The following is a 22,808-nucleotide window of genomic DNA, read 5'->3' as shown; positions in this document are numbered from 1 at the left end:
AATTTGGAGTAGAAAGCTTGTAGATCTGGATCACAGTATCAGTGTACCCAGTTGGTACATTTCAATCCCTCCTGTGCTGCCTCCTTTGGGGGGTGGGGGGGAGAGGGTCTACAGATCTTGAGAAATTTCTAACCTTGGATCTGCCCCTGCAGCTGTGTTAGTTCCTGCAGTGGTGGTGATATCCGGGTAGCAAGAGATGGGGGCAGGTATACTGACTAAAGAGAAGTTACCTAACCCCTCCTCCTCCACACTGGCTGAGAAGGCTGCCTGTGACAGCCCAACAAACAGCCTTGTCCTCCAGAAGTATTCCTTCTAAGCAAGTTCAGTGGTTAAAAAAAATAAATATTTTTGGCCATGGGGCCTTAGGTTAGCAAAAGGAAATTTAATTTGGAATCACTGGAACAACAAATGGTTTCTTCAATTTGTTTTATTAGAATGTCTGATTGTGTAATCAAAGAACTACCAAGAACATGCATAAAAATGCTGTACAGTTTATGCTTAACAGCTACACGACACCTGCAGACACTGGATCCAAAGCTTGGATGGCAAGGTAGCAAGCCGAAAACTGGAGGTGGGCTGGGACGGCACCTGCATTGACTATCAGTTCTCCCAGCCAACAGACCTGGCCTCCATAGCTGTGATCCCATTCAACTGTACAAGTTTCAACTCTATGCAAAGGCAAAGGCCTCTGCACTCAATCCGAGTCGCTGTCTGTCTCAGCTTCTTTCACATCCACACTGAATTTGTATTCCTGGTCACATCCCATGTAAGCATCACTCATGAAGTACAGAGTGTAGTTGTGGGCACCAGTGGCCGGGGCCACGAAGTCAAGCTTCACCTAGAGAGAGCAGGCAGGAATCAGGGTGAGCAGGCCACAGGGAGAGTGCTCCCGCCTGCCTGTCTATCTCAGAACCATTGCTGGGCCAGTGGACACTCACCTTGGCCTTCTGCTGCAGGGTCAGCCTCTTGATGGAGATGAGGCTATTGGACTTGGCATCTCCGATCACCACCCACCAGCCCTCTTCACGTTTCTGCAGTGACGAAAAGCCAAGAATTTCAGCACATAAAAGTTGACAGCTATGCAATACTTTGAACAATAAAGACTTTAAAAAATAAAAGTGAAACTTGACAGCCAAGAGACCATGAGAATGGTTACAAAAGCAGGAAAACAAAAACCAGATAGACACTTTCTAAAATTTCCTAATGAAATAAAATTTGATAAAACAGTTCATTTGCCCTAGCCGGCTTGGCTCAGTGGATAGAGCGTCAGCCTGCGGACTGAAGGGTCCCAGGTTCGATTCCAGCCAAGGGCACATGCCTGGGTTGTGGGCTCGTTCCCTAGTGGGGGGTGTGCAGGAGGCAGCCAATCAATGATTCTCTCTCATCACTGATGTTTCTATCTCTCCTTCTCCCTTCTTCTCTGAAATCAATAAAGAAATATATTAAACACACACACACACACACACACACACACACACACACACACACACAAAACTGAGTTCATTTGAGATACCTTGTAACCGTTTCAAAATCTAAGTAGCAAATGGACTCATTTTTTTGGTTCTGGCCCTTCTCCATTTAGTACTTGCCCCTGCATTCAAGATTCAAGCGTCAGAGATCGAGACTCTCTGGCCTGGCAGCTTTGAGCCCTTTAGAAACCCCTTTAAGGCACATGTGCCAGACTGACTGACACATACATGGGGAGAGGAGCCTGCTGCAGAGAGCATCTATCAAGACAACTGCTGCCACTCCACTGTGAGAAAGCACAAGGATTCCAGATCCCAGCTTCCTTCCTCAGAGCGTATTAAACCAGTTTGTAAAATTGAACTTAGTATATCTGGTTTCTGCTTTTAATTTTTAAAAGCATATCCTGCCCTGACCAGTTTGGCTCAGTGGATTAGAGCGTCGGCCTGCGAACTGAAGGGTCCCAGGTTCGATTCTGGTCAAGGGCATGTACCTTGGTTACGGGCACATCCCCAGTAGGGGGTGTGCAGGAGGCAGCTGATCGATGTTTTTCTCTCACCGATGTTTCTAACTATCTCTCTCCCTTCCTCTCTATAAAAAATCAATAAAATATATTAAAAAACAAAACAAAAACACATCCTAGCCCTAGCTGGTTTTTTGTTCAGTGGTGTCGCCTGCAAACTAGGGTCCTGGGTTCAATTCTGGTCAAGGGCACATGCCCAGGTTGTGGGCTCGATCCCTCCTAGTAGGGGGCGTGTGGGAGGCAGCCAATCAATGATTCTTTCTCATCATTGATGTTTCTGTCTCTCCCTCTCCCTTCCTCTCTGAAATCAATTAAAACAAAAACAAACACACATCCTGGAACCATTTAATTTAAGGTTAAAGACAAATATGTTTTAACAATCACAGATTGGCAAGACTGTTCAACATGGTTGGGGCGTGTGCAGGAAACAACCAATCAATATGTCCCTCTCACATCGATCTTTCTGTCTCTCCCCCTCCCTTAAAAAAAAAAAAAAAAAAGCAATGTCCCCATTAATTCTCAGTATATGCTTCATGACTTCATTATTACTCTAAACGTCTCTCCCCAGTGACAGTGCACCCTTGTACTCTGACTCTACCAGTGGACAAACAGCCTCTAGCAGACATCTGGAAAAGCCAGCTACCAGGACATACCTGTGGGAAGAGAGGTGCAATCACGGGACCTGTGACTTCCTCCTCTCGCTCCAGCTGTACCAGCACCACAACTGGCCCACCACTGGTGGGGAGAAAAGCAGGGTAGCACATCAGCACCAGGACAGTGGAATCACAGCACATCAGTAGGAACCCCAGGGCAGGGCACCTGGCCCTCTGACTCACCTGCGGATGCCGTCCTTATCCACCACCTCGTAAGAGAGCTCAATATTAGGGTAGCGGTTGCAGAAGCGGGCCACGTCTGCCATCTGGCCGTCAGACAGCTGAAGCAGAGCGTTTCGCTCTTCATCCTCCATCTCCATGATGTCGAAAACACTCTCCACTCCCTGCAGTGGGTATCCAGAGGTCGGGAAGAGAGAACACTTGCTAACAACAAATGAAACGGCTCCAAGTGGCTGCTAATTCCCATCCTACCCTATCAGACACCTACAGACACGGCTTCACCCAGAGCACAGCCGCATGCGTCAGGCTCTCTAGCATCTCAGTGCATAGCACCTTCAGAGAAACCAGACAGAACTAGAAGTCTCCCCTCCTGTGACTCACCGCCTCACCCCAAGTCCAGGACACTCAGCTCTCAGCCTCACCTTGTCTGTGCAGCGTTTGATGTGCTCTGAGGTGAAGTGTGGCAACTGCTTCAGGTATGAGTCCTTGGACCACATGGCTTGGGTGACCATCTGGGCCAGTTCCATGGCTGCCAGAGCAGGACTGAGCCACCCATTGCTGGAGAGGACATCTACACAGGCCTGGATGAGCCGGATCGCCTGCATGGGGGAGGAGCACGACAGCAGGTAGGGTTGAAACTGCTACTTCACAGGCCCCTACGGGCCCTCCCGACCACGCCCACACGGCACTGACTCTACCTTGCTAAGGATCTCCTCGGTATCTGACTGCAGCTCAGCACTCAGCTGCATGCGGGACAGGTGAGCCTGCAGGAGCAGGTTGGTCTTGACATGTGGGTCATTAAACTTAGGGTTGTTCAGCTTGTGCGGGACCTTCTGAGCCAACTGGAAAGCACAAGAAAAATAGTTGGTGATGAACAAGCGACCCAGCCTGAGACCAGCTCTCAGGCCCAAGGCACCATCCATCCCAGGCTCACAACCCCTCAAAACTCAGAGGGTGGCGGTGGAGGTGGGTGACGGGGGTGTGGTGGGATTTTCCTGTGTTGACAGATCTGTGTGCTCTGGGCACATGGGCCCTTCTCCTGAAGCCAAGGTGTCCTCACCTGCCGCAGGAGGTTGTCCTCATGGTGCCGGATGGGAATGTTCTCGTACTCAGCCGCATTGGAGATGATCTCGATGAGCCCCCGCACCTTGGTCTTGGCATTCAGGGACATGCTGAAGAGCTCTGACAGACACAGATTTGGGAGGAGTCAGAAGCAGCAGAAAGGAGCAGGGAAGAGAGTTCACTGCCTGGGCACTTCTGCCCTGGCCTGCAGTACGTCCCTCTAACAGACTCTGGCACTAGAAGCCTGTTATCTCCTCCCGGGTAGCTGCACCCCTTTGGAGCGGGGCTCCCCACAGACAGACAGCAGCTTTCCCGGCCCCTCACCTATGGTTGTGTAGTTGATGTAATAGTAGGCGGCGATCATGCCCAGGTTCAAAGGTGCCACATCCATCTCGTCCTCTATGCTGATGCACTTGGACTGCTCCAGGTCACTCAGGGTCTGCTCCACCAGCTCTGACAAGTGGTCAGACAGGTGGCGGTGGGAGATGCCTGTGAAGGAGAGTGGTTGGTGAGGAGTTGCAGGGAGACGGCCAGCGAGGGCTGAGAAAACCACAGAAGGACAGTGTGCTCCAAGGTGTGCTGACCCTGCAGGTTGTAGTAGTTGGGGTTCTGTGTCATGCGGCGGTACAGAAAGGTCCAGGTGAGGTAGTCCACGGCGTCCTGCTTGTTCTCAATGGTCTTGGTGACAATCTCAGCGTTGAAGTGGTCATGCATGCAGTGGTCCAGGTGAGACTCCACTGGCAAGGGCTCGTATAAGAACTTCTTGAAGAAATCCTGTGGGTTGGGAGGGGAGATAATACTAGTCAATGACACCCTGGTCACAAAGAAGAGATGGACCTTGTGTGACAGACACAGCCAACAACAAAATGGAGGAAAGCAGCTGCAAACTAAGTGAACTAAGTCTGCACAGGAATGTTTGCCTGTTCCCACTGGCATCAGCGGTTACTCTCACAACGGGACAGGGATACACAGAGTTGTGCAAGCGGAGCAGCACAGGAGGAAGAGGAAGGTGGAACCAGCCAGACGAAGACCAAGGACACAAGAGCTCCAAAAACAAAAGGCTACAAAATTCCTTGGGGCTGAAAGGCTTATAACAAAGCAAGGTGGGCAATAACAGAAGCAGCTGACAGAAAGAATGGAGCAACTAAAACCTCCATGAGAACAGGAAAGCCTGTGTTCAGAGGACAGGACTGACCTTTTTGGAGCCCTGGCACATGATGACACAGCGCCCCTCGTCATCCTGCAGAGGTCGGTTGGCATGCCCCACCATCTGAAGCACGTCATAGATGGGGTAGTCCACGTACCTGGTGAGAGAGGGGCAGAGGCAGAGTGCATCAACACAGGGACCTCACAGGAGGCTGTCCCTCCCCGACGTCAGAATAAAATGCAAACATGGGGAGACCTGGGCACATCACAGCAAACACTGGGTCTATGACTTTCTGTGCTAAGGCACCAGTTTCACTTGCAGTTTTCGAGTTGTGACTTTTTTGCTCAGGGTTCTTGATTCAAAGCTACAAACCCACCTAATGGCAAAAGCAAAATAACTTTCTAATGAAAAGATCACATGTATAAGTCAGCTGCCCAAACTTAACAGCTGTGTATTTCATAAGTTATCAAGTCACCTGACTTAAGTCCAAGCCTACAAGTAAAAGTAAAACTCATTTCAAAAGCAATCTGCATTTCGGGAAATATTATTACCGAGTTAAATTATTTGAGCTTTTCTGAGAAAAAGCAAATCTTCTACTTCTTGTCACCCCAAGAGTATGTGATCTGGACCAAGTCACTTTCCCAACCTACAGAACAACAGGTTTAACTACATAATCCCTAAGGTTCCTTCTGGCTAAAACTCTCTGGTTCTCCTCTTTTTCTTTTTTAAGAAAGATATAACAAACTGTTTAATACACTAATGACTACAATCATGTTTCAAATAGATGCTATAAAGCTGTGTTGTATCATGGTCCCTGGCTCTCCTCTTACTGCAACCCGGGAGGATGGCTGTAAGAGCCAGCGTGAGCCCACGTTCTGAGCCTGAAAACTCTCCCCAAAACCGGGCTGAACTGGAATTCAGCTGGCTGCCAATGGCCCCAACACCTTTCCTCCATCACAGTTAGTTCCTGGATTTGCAGGTGCCCTGTCCATGTTGCGAAAGGCTCCCCTAGCGCCGAGCACAGTGGGACTCACGCGTGAATCTTGCCATTGTAGTACTGGGTGTCCATGATGATCACCAGGTGGGCGGCCACGCTCATGCCCCAGCAGAGACTCCGAGAAGCGACCACCACCTGGATGGCCCCTGCGCAGAGGGGAGGAGAAGCCTGAGTGCAGGGCTCCCCAGCTGAGGCAGGGGTTTACCTGGTTTCAGAAACCAGAGCAAAGCTTGCTGGGAACAAGGTCTGACATGACTAAGAAGGCACATGCAGTACTACAGGAGGTGGCTCCTGACAGTGTCACCTGCTTGGGGGACTATCCTAGAGGCAAGGAAGAACCCTGAAACAAAACTCCCAGCCCAGGGAAAGCTAGGCTTAGACACCTGCTTAACTGGCCCTGCTCACTGGGCAGTGCCAACTCAACCATGAGCTGGCTCAGTCTATGGCAGCAAAACTTGAGTGTGCCCCAAACCAGACAGACTCAAGGCTTCAATCTGATAAGAAGCGATTCTGGCAGGACCATCTCCCTGAAGTTCCACCACTGCCAAAATGGTAGTATCATTTACCCATCTCTGAGGTCTAACGACCTTGGTAAGTCTGATGTCCATGGAAAACCAGGTCTAGAACACCAGGTTCTGAAATGATATAGCCTTGTGTCTCCTTGTTGTCTCTCTAGTAAGTAGGGATAGGATCTGTCCCACCGATATGACAAGATTATTGGGGGAATTGAATGCGATATCAGGTTCAATAAACAGTGTAGTACTTTGAAAATGACTAGTGTGCTGCAGGGAACTAGCACCCACACCCTGGAGTTGAAAGCAGACCAGCGTGGCCTGATTGGCTCAGTGGTTGACCATTGACCTATGAAACAGGAAGTCACAGTTCGATTCCCGGTCAGGGCACATGCCCGGGTTGTAGGCTTGATCCCCAGTGGCAGGTGGAGGAGGGCATGCAGGAGGCAGCTGATCAATGATTCTCTCATCATTGATGCTTCTCTCTCCTCCTCCTCCTCTCTCTCTGAAATGATTAAAAAAAAAATAAAAAAAGAAAAGAAAGCAGACCACCTACACATCCTGGCAACAATACTCTCACTCTGAGCCACCAGGCTTCTCACCTGAGCTGAAGAGCTGCTCCACCAGGCGCCGCTCCATGGGGCTGAGCCCCTCGTGTAGGTAACCCACACCGTTCAACAGCGTCTCCCTGAGCGTGTTGTTGCTCAGCTTCTCCAGGTACGGGATCAGGTCCTTCTCTGTGCAGTGCAAGAACCTAGGCGGCATCAACACTGGCTCAGTTCGAGAGGTTCCAGCCCCACGGACACCCTCCACTGTGCAGTCACCCGGCCCCTAGCCAGAGGGGGGCTAATCCCACCCTCATAAACAGACTGCCCCTTCAGGGTGGGCCAACCTCCCATGACCCAACTTCCCTGGCCCCACCCACAGAAGCCAGGCCAGACAAGAGGAAGTGGACAGAGCCCAGTCCTGCCCACCTCTGCCGCTGGATGTCCGCTGCACATGTGCTGAGGATGTCGATTGCAGTGAGGCGGGTCTGCTTGCGGGACGGCACAAAAACGATGACAGGCTTCTTGGGCGAGTGCTTGGTGATTGCATGGTACACGGGCTTGGCCATGGACAGCAGGCGAGTCTGTGTGTGGCTGATGTTAAAGCCCTGGGGACCAAGGAAAAGAGACAGAGGTTACAAGACCTGGTACTCTGCACAGGAGGCCACGAGGAACAGGAAGAGCGGGTCCTACCTGGATGTGCAGCTCCAAGGGCACAGGGCGCACATTCGGGTGGAAGTTGAAAGTGGACGTGGCACTGCACCCCAGCCAGTGGGCCACATCCTTAGCATTTGAGAGCGAGGAGCTAAGTGCCACAATGCGAATGGGCCGCTCAATCTGGGAGGAGATATAGCGCATCCGGGAGCAGATCACTTCCAAAACAGGCTGGGAGAGAGGACAGAGGGAGGAGTCGCCACAGGCCCAGGTGCCACCCTCAGCCCTGAGTTACCCTTAATGCACAGCCCACTGCCCTCAAAATGATGTCTTAGTTCAGTGATGGCGAACCTATGACACGTGTCAGAGGTGACATGCGAACTCATTTTTTTGGTTGATTTTTCTGTGTTAAATGGCATTTAAATATACAAAATACATATCAAAAATATAAATCTTTGTTTTACTATGGTTGCAAATATCAAAAAATTTCTATATGTGACACGGCACCAGAGTTAAGTTAGGGTTTTTCAAAATGCTGACACGCCGAGCTCAAAGGTTCGTCATCACTGGCCTAGTTCCTCCTCTGGTTAGGGCTCCCACCTCTTCCACAGCAGCTAATCTCCACTAAGATTGCCACAAGAAGTTCACACCATTCCTTTGAAATAAGGTGACAAGAAGAGTCCTTCTGGGAAAAGTCCTAGTCCCTGACCTCAGATTCAAACATGAGGCCCAATGCCAAGGCCATTTGGCCAGTGGCAGCCCCCTCTGTGCTGCAAGGTCAGGCCATACCCCATTCTCGCCCCCGATGAGGTGGACCTCGTCCACCACGAAGAGGTTGATGTTCTGGACGTTCTTGCGCTGCTTCCAGCGCCGAGAGAGGATGTCCCACTTCTCAGGGGTACTGATGATGATGTTGCCTTTGCCCAGAAGCTTGAGGTCTGTGCTGGTCTCGCCCGTCAGAAGCACCACCTTCTTGCTGAGCCGGTCCTGGAACTTCTCGTACCAGTCCATGTACACCTGGCAGGCAGGAAGAGGGGGCCAGAGAGTGTGAGGCCCGGCCGGGCAACAGTTCCTTTATTATGAGAAAAAACTGAGGAGCCAAAGGGAGAGACGTGTTGCTCTGTAGCTCCTAAGCTACTTTACAACCCACACCAACTTTTAAGCAATGGGACGCTGCTCTTCAGTTCAGACTGAAAGAAATGACCAACAAAAAGCAAATGGTCCTGCCCCAAATAACCCTACAGATTTCAGGCCTTAAAGAAGCTTGACCTGTCACAGATGGAGACAGCCTCTGGGAAAGCATGGAGGTGGCGGCCCATTGCTTACCTGCTCTGCCAGCGCCTCCATGGGGGTGATGTAGACACAGCGCCCCTCCGAGCTCTGCAGCAGCATGCGCAGGATGGCGAACTCCGCACAGATGGTCTTCCCGCTGCCAGTGGGTGCTCCCACAAACACGTTGTCATCACTGTTGTACACTGTGTTAAACACTGCAAACCAACAGAGCAGCACTGTGAAACCCAGGAGATGCAGAGCACTCATCATAGAGTCGGCAGGAGCACTGAGGGGCGACAGGATGCAGCCCCTCCCCACAGTCGGGCTGCCTGTCAGTCCCCTCATGGGTCTCCCTCCCACACAGAAGGAAGGGGCGGGGGTCAAGATCAAGAGTTCCAGTCCCATGCCCAGCCAGTGTGGCTCAGTGGTTGAGCATCGACCCATGAATCAGGAAGTCTCCATTCGATTCCCGGTCAGGACACATGCCCGAGTAGCAGGCTCCATCCGTGAGTGGGGCATGCAGGAGGCAGCTGATCAATGATTCTCTCTCATTATTGATGTTTCTATCTCTCTCTCCCTCTCCCTTCCTCTCTGAAATCAGTAAAAATTTAAAAAGTAAAAAGAGTTCTGGTCCCAGGGAGACTTGCAGGACAAAAGCAGAAGCAAAGCAGGCAGAGTCTCTGCCTTAAAGTCTCTGGTCTTCTCAGAGCCCAGACGCAGAGCAAAAGGGCCCTGGCTACCTTTCTCTACCTCTGGTGCTCCACGTCTCCTAAAAACAGTCTAACGTGGAAAGAAGGAAACAGCCAAACCCTAGCATCGAGACTGGGTGGGCATCCAAGTCCTGTTTATTAGCTCATTCAACTGGGCAGCTCTCTGCCTCAGAATAGGACACTGACAGTAATATCTCACATAGCAAATCCCTCATAGTGTTAGTGGGAGGAATAAAAATGTTCTGTAGATGCCTGGTGCACAAAATGATAAGGGGGAGGCCTCAGTCAACACTGGACAACGGCCAATACTTGAGTGTCAGGGGCAGGCAGTCCCCTGAGCTTAAGAAATGACAATGCACCATGACTAATGAGACCCTGCCCCACCACCCTCCTCAGTGAGACGCGCAAAGCAGCAAAGCAAACCTAACCATCAAGGATTCGGGGGGGGGGGGGGGGGGGTGGAGACAAGCGTGCTCCTTCAGCCGGCACTGATGGGCTGCCACGCCAGCCAAGACCTGAGCACACTGCCCTTCTGGCCCAGGTAACATCTCTCTCGGTGGCCTTGATAGGCCTCTAGGGGAACCAACACACCTACCTTGGGTCTGGATGGGGTTGAAGAAAGGAAATTTATCTTGGTAAAGGCTCTCGAAGGCGCTATTTCTCAAGGCAGACACGGGCAAGGGCTGCAGGTCCAGAAGTTCAGTGGGAGGTGGGTATTTCTCTGGCAGGATCAGGTGTCGGAAGGAGACCGGAAGCTGGGTCTCACAAGCTGCCAGGAGAAAAAGCAGGCAGTCCTCTTCACCTAACGGCTCCAGATCCCCTCTGGGCACCCTGGAACCCCAGGCAGCATGTGCTCTCCCCCAACCAGCTCATTCCTACAATCGCCTGGAAGGGCCTGTCCCTAGGGGGCTGTGCAGAGGAGACACTCACAGAGCCAGCGGTCAGACACCACGCGGATGAAGTACTGAGGGGGCAGTGGTTCAAAGACAGGCACAAAGAACGTAATGAGGTGCTCATCCTGGGCATACTTGGCCTTGAGTAGAAAATACTCATGGTGCAGTATCACCTCACTGTCCACATCCTCCACCAGAATCCAGAATGCCTCGGACGAACCATGGACCTGAAGACATGCACAAGCAGATGGAGCGTGAGCAGCACCTCCAAGCCAGCTCTCCTCAGATCACGCTGAAGCCAGTCCCTCCGCCAAGCGAGAGCTTACCTTTTCATCCCACTGGAAGTCCGGCGTGATGGTCAGCTCCACCTTCAGGGTGGAGCGCGTGATGGGCTGCAGGTGCACCGACAGCTCCAACTTGGGGAACAGGTGGACGTACTTGTGGATGGTCTTGCCCATCTTCGGCATGCGGATGAGCTCCCCTGTGAGGACACAGAGGGCACAGGGGCTACAGCCCGGCCCACCAAACATGGGCCACCAGGAAGGAGCAGATTCTCCTCCAGTGTGGCAGGCTGTTCCCTTCACTCTCAGTGGAGCCCAAAGGAGTCAAAGGCCAAGACCAGGGGCGGGCCCAGTGCTTGAATGGGCCACGAGAGGTGACCGGGACATTAGGCACAAGGCCCAGGACCTGGAAAGCATGAAGGCTTAGAAAGACATCTGGGCTGTAAACCAGGCAGGTGACAGTTTCCCACACACCTATCTCATTATGATTCAGGTCATACAGACGCTCAAAGGGGAAGTTTTTCTTCTCAATCTTCTTCACTACTTCCTCAGGGAGTTTGCGGAACTGACGCAGCGGACACATGGACTGCCACCTACCCAGGAAGGAAACAAACTATTTAACCCCTTGTGCAGGGCCTGTAACAAACTGCCCTCATCGTGGCTCCCGATAGTTTAGCTGTGACCACACAAGACACAGCTGTTAAACACATTAGAAACCGTGCCAGTTGTGGGACCGGAGAGCCAACCCTCACCACCACCCTGTGCCCACTCCCAGGCTCCACCCCTCAAGGTCTTCTCTCTTCTCAACTTCCCCAGGGGAATGTCCCATTTCGTGCTTCAGGACCAGAGGTCATGTGAACTCCCACCACTCTCAGCCTGGGGAGCCCAACATGGGACCAGCTGCGAGCACCCCGAGTCCTTACATGCGTTTATCGATCATCTTGCAGAGATTCAGGGTCTTGTCTGTAAGCTGTGCCCAACCGCGGTTCAGGACAATTTCAAAGATGGCCCGCATCAACCGGCCCGCCGACTGGAGAAAGACGAAGCATTCCCTCTGTCCCTACTCTGCAGTTTAACTGCCTCACTCTGATGCAATCAGCCCCACCAACTCAAAAACAAAGTCCCTCACCCTGACTGGTGTGGCCCATTGGCTGGGTGTCACCAGGTGTACTGAAGGTTATTGGTTCAATTCCTGTTCGCGGCACATGGCTCTATCCCCAGTAGGGGTAGTACAAGAGACAGCCTATTGATGTTTCATTCTACTATCTATGTTTTTCTCTTCCCTTTCTAAAAATCAATAAAAAATCCAAAACCAACAAAGTCCCTCTGTAACTACTCTTTTCCCCTCTATACAGTAGGTGCTTGCTAAACACAGACTAATTAGAAAAGGCAGCGTGAGCTCACCACACATTTTGACCTAAAGCTCACAGTGATTTTAAAGCTTTGAGCCCATTTAGCATTTAGGGCTCCAGCAAGAGTAAGATGCTAGTGACTTGCTCTCAGAAGTAACATTTAACAAAGAGTAGTTACTAAAGCTTTTCATCAATTCTGGGCAGTGGCCACAGAGGGAAGTCCTCTCTAGGGAAGCCGCTGCCGTGTGTGGCTCTCTATGGAGGCCTCACCACTCTCTCTCGAGGCCTTACCTTCCTGCACGCCCAAGAGCAGAGAGACAGAGCAGCTGTATCACACACGCGTGAACCAATGAGCCAGCCAGGGCAACCCCAGCAATCCCTCCCTCATGTGTTTAGCCCACGTTCTCCACAACGCACACAGCACATGGGAGCGAACTGTTCAGCCCCCTCTCCCAGCGGTACAAGTCCGCCCTCACCTGTGTGACATACACCATGTCAGCCATCAGTGCAAAGCCCTCCAGTTTCAGCTGTGAGATGAAGGCTTGGAGAAGCACGTTGATCTGAAAAAGCAAGGTCAGCCAGAAGGCAGCCAATTATTGGATAGTCCAAGGAAACAGATCACATTCTGCTCTGGGCATCCATGCCAGGTAAGATGTTCTACAGCTCTTGGCTTAGACATTAAGTAACTTGCTCCATATGAAAAGAGCACGTGGGAAGTCTGCTGGGAGAACCAAGCAGGCTAGCCAAGCACAACCCCCATCTTTCAGGAAATTCTGAAACCACCTGAAACCCTCACCTAAGAAAGGTGCTGGGCTTACCTTTGCGCTGGGTTCCTCAATGCTCTCCTTTACGGGAATGGGCACCCTCTCCAGCAGCTTCTGCAGTTCCAGCTTCTCCTCCTGCCACGGGAAGGAAGCAGGTCAAGGGAAAGCCAGGTGGCAGAGGAGAGAACCCACGCAGTGATCTGGCGGTGAGTACCAGGTACCCGTCCCACCGTGCCGTGGCCGCACCTCTCTCACAGTGATGTTCTTGAACTCTGAGGATAACGAGAAGACTCGGAAGAGCTCAATCTCGCTCAGAGTGGGCTTCAGCAGCTGGTTGTAGGTCTGCACTGTGTCGTTGGTGATGTAGTAGTGGCTGGCTATACGGCCCAGTTCTGTCACCTATGAAGGAGGAAGACTCAATCCAATGCTGAGCTGCAACCTCTCATTGCAAACAACAGGTGCCCACTGGGTGAACACATCACAATACAAGTCCCTGGCCCAAGCACATGAAGAAAGATGGCACAAAAATCTGCCCTATAGTGAACTGATACCCACACAGAAAAGACAGATAAATTAGCCACCGCCACGCAAGTTACAGAAAAGAGGCGCTGACAGGCTTGACTGTACCATTTTAGGAGTTCCTAGGCTCAATCAGCACAGTGCATAGTGCAACCTCACCTGCTTTCTACTGTTCCGAGCAATGAGCATGAGCCAGTGCTCAAATTAAGAGTGGCCTGAACAGGTGTCCTGGGATGATGACTTTTGCCGAGCCTCCACCTCCACCCCTCAGCCCTCACCTGGAAGTTGCCTGTCTTCTTATCATACTTGACCAGGTTGTTCTTATCCAGCATCAAGGCAGCAGTATGCACCAGGTCCAGCCGGCGCTGGTCCAGCAGGGGGTCTCCCTTGAGGTCGTCATGAGAGATGCCATAGAGGGTTGGGGACCGGAGCATTCGGATATACAGGTAGGCATAGCCCAGCCAGTTCACTGCATCCTATGAGAGACAGCCGTGGGTCTCAGCATGGAGGACTGGTATCCAAATAAAAAGCTCCCATGGATTGTTAGAAACTAACTCCCAACTACAAGAATGTTTATCTTATTACATGTCTTCTGAGGGTTCATAATATTTCATCATGAAAAGGAGGGTCCTTTCTAGTATCTTTTTTTTTCTCTAATATCTTAAAACAAGTGAAAATGTCAGCCCGCAGCACCACAGAGACCATCCACTCCTGGTGCCCTGGCCTCTCTGGAAAAGGCAAGAGGCGCCAAGGGCAGCGCCCTCCCTACCTTTGCATTCTGGACATTTCCCAGCACGATTTCCGCGTTGAGCATGTCAGGCAGCTTTGACACCATCTGGCTCTCAATAGGAAGCTGCTGGTTGAGGAGGGACAGGTAGTACTGAAGCTCCCCATGCGATGTGATGAGGATGCCTTCGCCCTTGGTGTCATACTGGGGTCTTCCGGCTCGTCCCAGCATCTAGGGCAGAGACAGCAAACCAAGAGGGCTGTGGCCACAGGGATGCTGGAAGGGATTCCAGGCTTCTCCTCACCTCCCATCTGCCATATTTTCAGCATACTTACATTCTATCTACAAGGTTCCCCTTCCAACCCAGAATACACACAAAGGACCTGTACCTGCAGAATGTCCAGTGCTCCCAGCTCTGTCCAGCGCCCCTTCTCTGGACTATACACCTGGGTACCTTTGATGATGACTGTATGTGCGGGGAGATTCACACCCCAAGCCAGAGTTGCTGTGGAAACTAAAACCTATAGATAAAGCAAGGTAATAAGGAAAACAGAGGTCAATATTGCCAACTTCTCTAGGCAACCAGCCCCAGAGCTTCTAGCAGGACTGAGGAGGGTCCCATCCTTGTCAGTGTGTGGCCGGAATAAAGAGGAAGGAGTCCTTGGCACCTCATCTAGTCAATACCCAACCTCTCAAGTTTCTAAAAAAACCTAAGAGGCAGAAGTATAGACCTACAGTAATCAACTTAGGGTTACTAGACAATTAAATACTCAGGCTCCAAGACAGGGAGTGAACAAGGAAGGCCCTGCCAGAAACAACGAAAAACAGGTGCAAGTGTATGGCACAAACTTTGACATTTTGGGTCTCTGAAGTCTGTGCTTCAGCCACCCTCACCTGAATGTGTTTATCAGCAAAAAGGTCCTCTACGAGTGTCCTGTCCACTCTGGTCATGCCCGCATGATGAATAGCAAAGCCATAGGGCAGCAGATCCTTCAGCTCCAGGTTCTGAGGAACAGAGGAAAACAGGCGGTGAGAAGAGCCTCGCTGGGGGCTCTCCCAAGGAGGAATAAATCTCCTCCCACGATCCCCTTGCCTAACCTATACCACACAACCACACGCAGACAAGCAACCCAACACAGCAGCACCCGGGTGCAGCCCGGAGGGACTGTCTGGACACCTCGACTGAGCCAGTTCCAGGGAGGGAGGGGAAACCGGCCTGTCTCTCCTCACCTTGCACTGCTCTGCCTCCGTCCGAAGAACTTCTGTGGAGGCGGAGCCCTCTCTCAGAAACAGACCCAGAGTGTCCTTCTCTAGGCACATGTCCCGAATGGCCCTGGCCGTCTTCCCAGTCTCCTTCCGGGAGTGGACAAACACCAGCACCTAAGCAGAAACCAGGTTTGTCACAGTCAAGACACAGCACACAGCACCAGCAGCAAGACGCAGAGGCTGCAGTGGCCTAAGCGAAGCCGCGGGCCTGAGGAGGAGCCACGGCAGGAATGTGCTGGCTCAGAAGCCTCATCATGGCTGTAAGACCCTAAGAGAATGAACCACCCCGTCCAGTGGGAGTCCTGCGCTAGGAAACCTAACTAACTGCAAGCAACATCGTTAACAGCAAGTTTACACACAGTGAGAACACACACTCAGGAATCTCAAGTAAGAATTTGTGTGCAGGCACATGGTAAGATTCAAAGCCACTTGAAGCATGTGTCTGCAAAGTAACAGCTAAACTATTCATGACATGACAGGCACTACCCTTTATACAAACACATTACAAATTCAATTTCTTTAACGGTCAGGATGACACAAGCACCATTTTGTAGGAAATACAGTCCTCCAAGTATTTAGTGCCAAGAAAAGATTTGCCTCTTCACTAAATTCATCTCCTCGCCTAAATGCAATGCTTTTTATCAAAGACAAATACATAACCTGTTACTTTTCCTTAGTTTTTAGTCTTCGTTAACATGCCTAAAGTCAGTTTGCAATTAAAAAATTACATCCTGCCGAAACCGGTTTGGCTCAGTGGATAGAGCGTCGGCCTGCGGACTGAAAGGTCCCAGGTTCGATTCCGGTCAAGGGCATGTGCCTGGGTTGCGGGCATATCCCCAGTGAGAGATGTGCAGGAGGCAGCTGATCGATGTTTCTCTCTCATCGATGTTTCTAACTTTCTATCTCTCTCCCTTCCTCTCTGTGAAAAATCAATAAAATATATTAAAAAAAAAAAATTACATCCTACTTTCTAGTAAAATGCTCCCTCCACTACTGACTTTCACCTTCATTTTTACTGTTACACTTTTAGTATAAGCCGCCCAGATCTGTTTCGGAAGGACCCTGGGTCATGCAGAGAGACAGACTGATTATCTACACGTGGGGACTTCTTTTCTGGGAGATTTTAAACTACTAATTCAATTTCGTTAATGGCTCATAGTACGAGTCATATTACCTGTGTCATCTAAGTTATATCATCTTGGCACCAAACTGTCTGAAAAGTTTGAGCACAGGTATTGGCAGTTGGTAGTTTTGGAAAAAATTGAGCATTTCTTCCAGGTTGTCAAATTTATGTGCAAATGTGCTCAGAGTATTCCTTTATTTGCTTTCAATGGCAACAGCTTGTGTAATATCCCATTTCATTTCTGATATTGGTGATTTGTGTTATGTCTTCTCTCTTTATCTTTGTCAACCTTGTCTAATTATCAGTAAATCCAGAATTTGAAAGAACAGAATTCAAAAAATGATAAGAAACCACACACAGACCTGATTTTTCCCCGCATGTTCCATGATCTTCTCATAGACTATTTCATTCATGATCTGGAAACGCTTGATAGCCTTTTTCTCTGTGATGCCTACGTAGGTCTGTTCCAGAGGCACCGGGCGGAAGCTACAAGTTCAACAGTTAGACAAATGAGGCTTTGGGCACAAAATATTGAGAAAATAAATGGTCCTCTTGACTGCCCAGGAGCACCAGTCCTCTTTTTCAGGCTACACCACATCAAAATCCAAAGGCCCTTCCTAAACCTAATCCAACAGAGCTCCTTGGCAAAGGGAACATACAACAGGAATGTCACCTGGCTAAACTTCCCCCACCTCTTCTCATACCTATTGTCAAAGTAGAAGAGGCCCTTGGCAGGATCAACACGCAGAAATGTGGCCACGTCTTCGTAGTTGGGGAGGGTGGCGCTCAGCCCAATGAGTCTGACTTCCTCTTGGGTCATCTCAATGTTTCGGATGGCCCTGGCCACCAAAGCTTCCAAGACAGGACCTCTGTCATCATGGAGGAGGTGGATCTCATCCTGAGAAAGGAGAGAGAAATCGCCTCTAGGACTAGAGAAATGGAGCCCTTTCCTGAGAGCAGTCGCATTTTGTAGGCACACACCTAGTATGCCAAATACAGACAAGAAAGGGGATCTCAAGCTGGATAAACCAGTGATGAGACAAAATCCACCATGAAACACCCCCAGAAATAACACACTCTCCCATGAGCTACTTTGCTACCGTTCAGTGAAACGACGCTTTACCGCAAGGAAATCTGATACTTCAGGTAAAGTTCATAACTTCACTCAAAGGTGTATTTCTTTACTGCAAATGAAGCTTCTGATCAAACCACATTTATATCAAGTAAGACTTCACCTCTGGTGAGATTTCACCCTCACCAAGAACAAAAGATATTGTGCATCAAATGGTGGATCACAGGGCAGAGCTTCTTAAATTTCGGGTTGGACACAAACCAGCAGGGGACCTTATTAAAATCGTACTGCATTTCAGTAACTGTGGGATAGGGCAGTTTTTTTTTTTGTTTGTTTGTTTTTTGTTTGTTTGTTTGTTTTTTTTTTATTGCTTAAAGTATTACAAAGGGTATTACATATGTATCCATTTTATCCCCCCGCCCTAGACAGTCCCCTAGCCTCCCCTATCACCCAGTGTCTTATGTCCATTGGTTATGCTTATATGCATGCATACAAGTCCTTTAGTTGATCTCTTACCCCCCTACCAGGGCAGTTTTTTTTTTTTTTTTTTAATTTTTTTTATTTACTTCAGAGAGAAAGGGAGAGGGAAAGAGAGACAGAAACATCAATGACTAGCTGCCTCCTGAACACTCCCCACTGGGGATTGAGTCAGCAACCCAGGCACATAGCCTTGACTGGAATCGAACACAGGACCCTTCAGTCCACAGGCCGATGCTCTATCCACTGAGCCAAACCAGCTAGGGTGGGACTGTATTTCTATTAAGACTGAACAGCTGTCCTGACCGGTTTGGCTCAGTGGATAGAGCGTCGGCCTGTGGACTGAAGGGTCCCAAGTTCAATTCCGGTCAAGGGCATGTAAATTGGTTGCGGGCACATCCCCAGTAGGGGGTGTGCAGGAGGCAGCTGATCAATGTTTCTCTCTCATCGATGTCTCTAACCCTCTATCCCTCTCCCTTCCTCTCTGTAAGAAATCAATAAAAATATATTTAAAAAAAAAAAAAAAAAGATTGAACAGCAAGGCTCCAAAGCAGGAGTCGGCAAACTTTTCCTTAAAGGGCCAGATAGTCAATACTTTGGCTTATGGGCCACAATCCATTACAAATATTCAATTCAATCATGGCAGCACAAAAGCAGCTTTAAACAGTAGCTAAACAATAGGTAAGGCTGTGTTCCAACAGACAAAACCCAGCAGCCAAAGCTTGCCAGCCCTCCTCTGGATCACTGAACATCACATGAGCTCTCCTTTCTGCTTTCCCAGACAACATAAACTACACTCACACTCAAGCATTGGTCCTGGGTGCTTCGGCTTCTATGGAACATAACATCCTGACTCCCCACTCATTCCCTCTGGAAATGGGCTATTTGTTTATAAAGTTCTTGGATGTTCTGGGAGGAAACAATTAGTTTTTCGTTTGCCTGTTTACATCTCTCTCAGAATATTTCAGACATAAAAAAGATATAAAGAATAATATGGCAATCTCTGTGCACCTACTGGGAAATTCTCACTGAAGTGCAGACTGTCATTTAATGGTAAAAGCAATGCTGACAACAGGGGTCATTACAGAGGCCAGTGACTGGAGACAAGTTCCTGGACCAGACTAGTCTCTGCGCCCCAACAAGTGCCCCCTGCTTACCAGAATGATGAGCCGCACAAGCTGGGTGTAGGTACGCTCCCCACCCTTGCGGGTAATGATGTCCCACTTCTCAGGGGTGCAGACAATGATCTGAGTGGCACTGATCTCCTCCTTGCACAGCTGGTGGTCGCCAGTCAGTTCTGCAACAGTAATGCCATATGTGGCCAGGCGCTGGTGGAGGAAAAGCAGGTCAGGCAAGAATGCTTTCGGGGGGCCTTGGCACCAAACTGTCTAAGAAGTCTGAGCACAGGGCATTGGCAGGAGGTTCAACCCAACAGGGAAACAGCAGGTGAATTAGATCGACCTAAGAACAAATCCAAGTTTACACTTGGGCAAACGAAGCCAAGGCTCTCTGGGAGCTCCGCACACAAGGGGGAAATGGAAACGTGCAGATCACAGGACCTGGTCTAGCAGCAGCAGGTCTTTATCAACCCCAGCCACATGAGGGCCACAGAGCTACTCCAACAGCGCCCAGGAGACCTGGAGAAAACTGCTATGCAGAGGGTGACAGAAAGACAACACACCCTTGTAAAGGCCAGAATAGGTCAAGGACATTCTTGGTTCAGAAACACTCTGTACTTGGGTCAAGTACCACCTTTGAAGTGGAAACGCCATCTGAGGCACTGCAGAGACGCCCTGATACAGGAAGTAGTGACGCACCAGGCCCCCTGCCCTGGGACGCTGCAGACAGAATCTTCTGGAGGAGCCCCACTCTTACCTTCCCAAAGCTGCCCACCATCTCCTGCACCAGGGAGCGCATCGGGGCGATGTAGATGATCTTGAAGTTGTCCACGTTGATAGTGCCGTCCGGGTTAATGTGCTTCCCGATCTCGCGGAGCATGCACATCAGGGCCACGTTGGTCTTCCCGGCGCCCTGAGACAGAGGCCAGGGATGAGGAGGCCCGTTTACTAACTCCTGTGGACTTACCACCAAAACAGACTAGAGCACGTCCAAAAATTTTATTCAACCGTTTCACATCTCTCCAATCCAAGAATGAAGAGGTGGGGGTATAGGTGGAGATGAACCCTCTTGCCACCAAAAATAGACACCACATTCCACAAGAAAGCGGCAGCAGGCAGTACTTACAGTGGGGGCGCATAGTAGCAGGTTCTCGTCTGTCTCCAGGGCGGCCCGGTAGAGCTTACTCTGGATCCGGTTCAGCGTCTTGAAGCCCTCGAATCCAGCCTGGGCGTACTTGGGCAGCTTCTCCACCGGAAGCAGTTGCTGAAAGAAGGAAGATATTCTTACTGAACCGGCAGCACCTGAGCAGGCCGTGTTCTCGCGGGGTCTCCAGGACTACATCTCCGGGCGAGCTCCCTATGCACTCCCCACTGAAGGATAGACCAGAGGGGTCAGTATTGTCCCCTGGGCTCAAAATCAAAATGGAAAAGCTTCCACTTCCGGAATAAACTGTCTACGAGACAAGGCCACATGGGGTCAATGGGCTGAAATCCAAATGGGAAGGGAGGTGAGCTGAGGAGAAAACCGAGAGAAGCAAGGAGCTCACTTCCTCGGAGCCGAAGGGCTTGGGCTTCAGAGCAGGCACGTGCACCTCTTCGTAGCCTTTGCGCTGGCGCCGGAAGGACCCATCCGGAAGCTGACAGCGTTTGTTGGCCATGAAGTGGCTCCCTTGGGTAAAAACCAGGTCCTCCAAGTCCAGAACCTGCCTCGGAGCCAATGCCTGACAGCAGGAAAAGCAGAAATACAAAGTGAGGAGGCCGAGCAAATGAGCTTCCACCCACCACAGACTTGGAAAGGGCTGAACACCGACCTCCCCGCCCTGGTCCAGATCCATGGTTTCCAGATCAGTGTCCATGCGGGACTGCCGCACGCGCTCCCTCCGGGACCGCTCCTCCTGCAGTGAGGAAAGAGAAAAAGGTCAGTGATTCATGACCACTCCAGATTCGTGTCCTTCTCAGTTCCTCCTTAGCTGAGCTTGACTCACGGGTGCAGACCAGCAAATCCCAAAAGAGAAAGACAGCCCTTTATGTTCAGATACCTGCCCCCGGGGCCACCAGATGATGAAAGCAAGAAACGGCTTTAAAGCAGCAATGCATAATGCACAAACAGGAAAGGGCCTGCAGTGCTGGTCTCCCAACCACACCAACGTGAATTTGTCGGTTCTAATCTGTACCACTGACAAACCTCAAAACGTTTAGATAAATACTTTACTTCTTCATCTCCCAGTTAGTGCGCATTTAGCTTTATGCTGTAATCTTCTAACTGATGTCTCTTTTCCAAAGCAAACACTTTAGCCCCGGACTCAGACAGAAAAGCCAGCCCAGCCCTTACCCGGATCAGATCCTCCTTCTCGGTCTCGTGAAGTTGGTAGAGGAACTTAGATAACTCTGGATCAGCTTCCATCTTTCCCATGATCCTTTCCTTTTCAGCTTCACTCTGTGCACTGGCCAGCAAGGTGCAATATAAAACTGTCAACAGCAAAAGCAGAAGAGAAGGTGAGAGGCAGTGAATAAAATCAACCTTCAACCTTGGGGTAGAAGGGAAAATGAACGAAACACATGCTGAAGCTATGAAAACAATAGCCTCATGACACACGTGCACACACGCTACAGAAGGGCCACTGTGACTCACTCATCATCCTGTGCTGCCGCAGCACTTTAATAAAATCGAAAGTATTGAAACCGAGCAGGAGCACCAGCTGGTTCTCACACTCCCGGTCATCACTGGCCGTCTGCAGAGAAGGAAACACCAGGATTAAAGGCGCAGACATCTGCTCCATACACTGTCCATCCCCTAAGATACACTAAATGCAAAAATATGACCTTGGCCATACCTTTAAGATTTCCAACACTTCGTCTGCCTTCTTCTGCGATACAATGGCATCATCATAGAAGCGACTGAGCTGCCGCTGCAGCCAAAACGCATCAATGTCCCGAGGGTGCAAATCCTTCTTCTTAGAACTCATCAGTTCACCAGAGGCTACAAGCTGCACAAGTAACAGGCACTGAGCTCCCACGACTGTCTGCCCCAACTACTTCCTCATCATCCTGCAAAGCAGCTCTACTAGCCACCCACAGCCCACCTCTGGAAAGAGAGCTTTCCAGTAGAAAGAAAAGTCTGCTATCCTGAATTTGGGAACACACCAAACTCATCAACATATCTCATCCATACATGCCCTTGGGAGGGAGGACAACTGACTAAAATCAAATAAGGAAACAAAGACACTAAATGTTTATTACGGCCCACACTATAAAAAAGGAGCTCAAGCCCTAACTGGTTTGGCTCAGTGGATAGAGCGTCGGCCTGCGGACTGAGGGGTCCCAGGTTCGATTCCGGTCAAGGGCATGTACCTTGGTTGCGAGCACATCCCCAGTGGGGGGCGTGCAGGAGGCAGCTGATCGATCTCTCTCATCGATGTTTCTAACTCTCTATCCCTCTCCCTTCTCTGTAAAAAATCAATAAAATATATTTAAAAAAAAAGGAGCTCAAGCCCGGC

The 22,808-nt window shown here is 50.2% G+C and overlaps 1 protein-coding gene across 1 annotated transcript in view; it reads right to left on the bottom strand.

Moving 5' to 3' along the window:
• Nucleotides 1-409: 409 nt before the first annotated feature.
• Nucleotides 410-22,808, bottom strand: part of SNRNP200 (small nuclear ribonucleoprotein U5 subunit 200) — a 35,453-nt gene continuing 13,054 nt past the window's right edge. Inside the window, exons 7-45 of the mRNA XM_059659095.1 lie at nucleotides 22,146-22,298; nucleotides 21,944-22,043; nucleotides 21,644-21,780; nucleotides 21,123-21,206; nucleotides 20,859-21,032; nucleotides 20,438-20,575; nucleotides 20,069-20,224; nucleotides 19,351-19,521; nucleotides 17,349-17,542; nucleotides 17,007-17,130; nucleotides 15,486-15,635; nucleotides 15,150-15,260; nucleotides 14,645-14,776; nucleotides 14,298-14,486; nucleotides 13,807-14,004; nucleotides 13,256-13,408; nucleotides 13,064-13,144; nucleotides 12,722-12,805; nucleotides 11,817-11,923; nucleotides 11,368-11,486; nucleotides 10,939-11,093; nucleotides 10,650-10,839; nucleotides 10,315-10,488; nucleotides 9,064-9,224; nucleotides 8,527-8,754; nucleotides 7,777-7,968; nucleotides 7,513-7,691; nucleotides 7,141-7,292; nucleotides 6,064-6,172; nucleotides 5,078-5,186; nucleotides 4,467-4,656; nucleotides 4,207-4,371; nucleotides 3,881-4,002; nucleotides 3,519-3,662; nucleotides 3,243-3,419; nucleotides 2,824-2,984; nucleotides 2,641-2,722; nucleotides 939-1,031; nucleotides 410-838 (exon numbers count right to left, since the gene is read on the bottom strand). Of these exons, the coding sequence (XP_059515078.1) occupies nucleotides 695-838; nucleotides 939-1,031; nucleotides 2,641-2,722; nucleotides 2,824-2,984; nucleotides 3,243-3,419; nucleotides 3,519-3,662; nucleotides 3,881-4,002; nucleotides 4,207-4,371; nucleotides 4,467-4,656; nucleotides 5,078-5,186; nucleotides 6,064-6,172; nucleotides 7,141-7,292; nucleotides 7,513-7,691; nucleotides 7,777-7,968; nucleotides 8,527-8,754; nucleotides 9,064-9,224; nucleotides 10,315-10,488; nucleotides 10,650-10,839; nucleotides 10,939-11,093; nucleotides 11,368-11,486; nucleotides 11,817-11,923; nucleotides 12,722-12,805; nucleotides 13,064-13,144; nucleotides 13,256-13,408; nucleotides 13,807-14,004; nucleotides 14,298-14,486; nucleotides 14,645-14,776; nucleotides 15,150-15,260; nucleotides 15,486-15,635; nucleotides 17,007-17,130; nucleotides 17,349-17,542; nucleotides 19,351-19,521; nucleotides 20,069-20,224; nucleotides 20,438-20,575; nucleotides 20,859-21,032; nucleotides 21,123-21,206; nucleotides 21,644-21,780; nucleotides 21,944-22,043; nucleotides 22,146-22,298 (5,682 nt within the window). The 3' untranslated portion in view covers nucleotides 410-694. The remainder of the gene's footprint in view (nucleotides 839-938; nucleotides 1,032-2,640; nucleotides 2,723-2,823; nucleotides 2,985-3,242; nucleotides 3,420-3,518; nucleotides 3,663-3,880; nucleotides 4,003-4,206; nucleotides 4,372-4,466; nucleotides 4,657-5,077; nucleotides 5,187-6,063; nucleotides 6,173-7,140; nucleotides 7,293-7,512; nucleotides 7,692-7,776; nucleotides 7,969-8,526; nucleotides 8,755-9,063; nucleotides 9,225-10,314; nucleotides 10,489-10,649; nucleotides 10,840-10,938; nucleotides 11,094-11,367; nucleotides 11,487-11,816; nucleotides 11,924-12,721; nucleotides 12,806-13,063; nucleotides 13,145-13,255; nucleotides 13,409-13,806; nucleotides 14,005-14,297; nucleotides 14,487-14,644; nucleotides 14,777-15,149; nucleotides 15,261-15,485; nucleotides 15,636-17,006; nucleotides 17,131-17,348; nucleotides 17,543-19,350; nucleotides 19,522-20,068; nucleotides 20,225-20,437; nucleotides 20,576-20,858; nucleotides 21,033-21,122; nucleotides 21,207-21,643; nucleotides 21,781-21,943; nucleotides 22,044-22,145; nucleotides 22,299-22,808) is intronic.

Source organism: Myotis daubentonii, chromosome 12, assembly GCF_963259705.1.
Source record: "Myotis daubentonii chromosome 12, mMyoDau2.1, whole genome shotgun sequence".
In the NCBI taxonomy this organism is placed as follows: Eukaryota; Metazoa; Chordata; class Mammalia; order Chiroptera; family Vespertilionidae; genus Myotis; species Myotis daubentonii.
The sequence above is the reverse complement of the archived record's forward strand: the minus strand, read 5'-3'. Positions and strand labels throughout refer to the sequence as shown.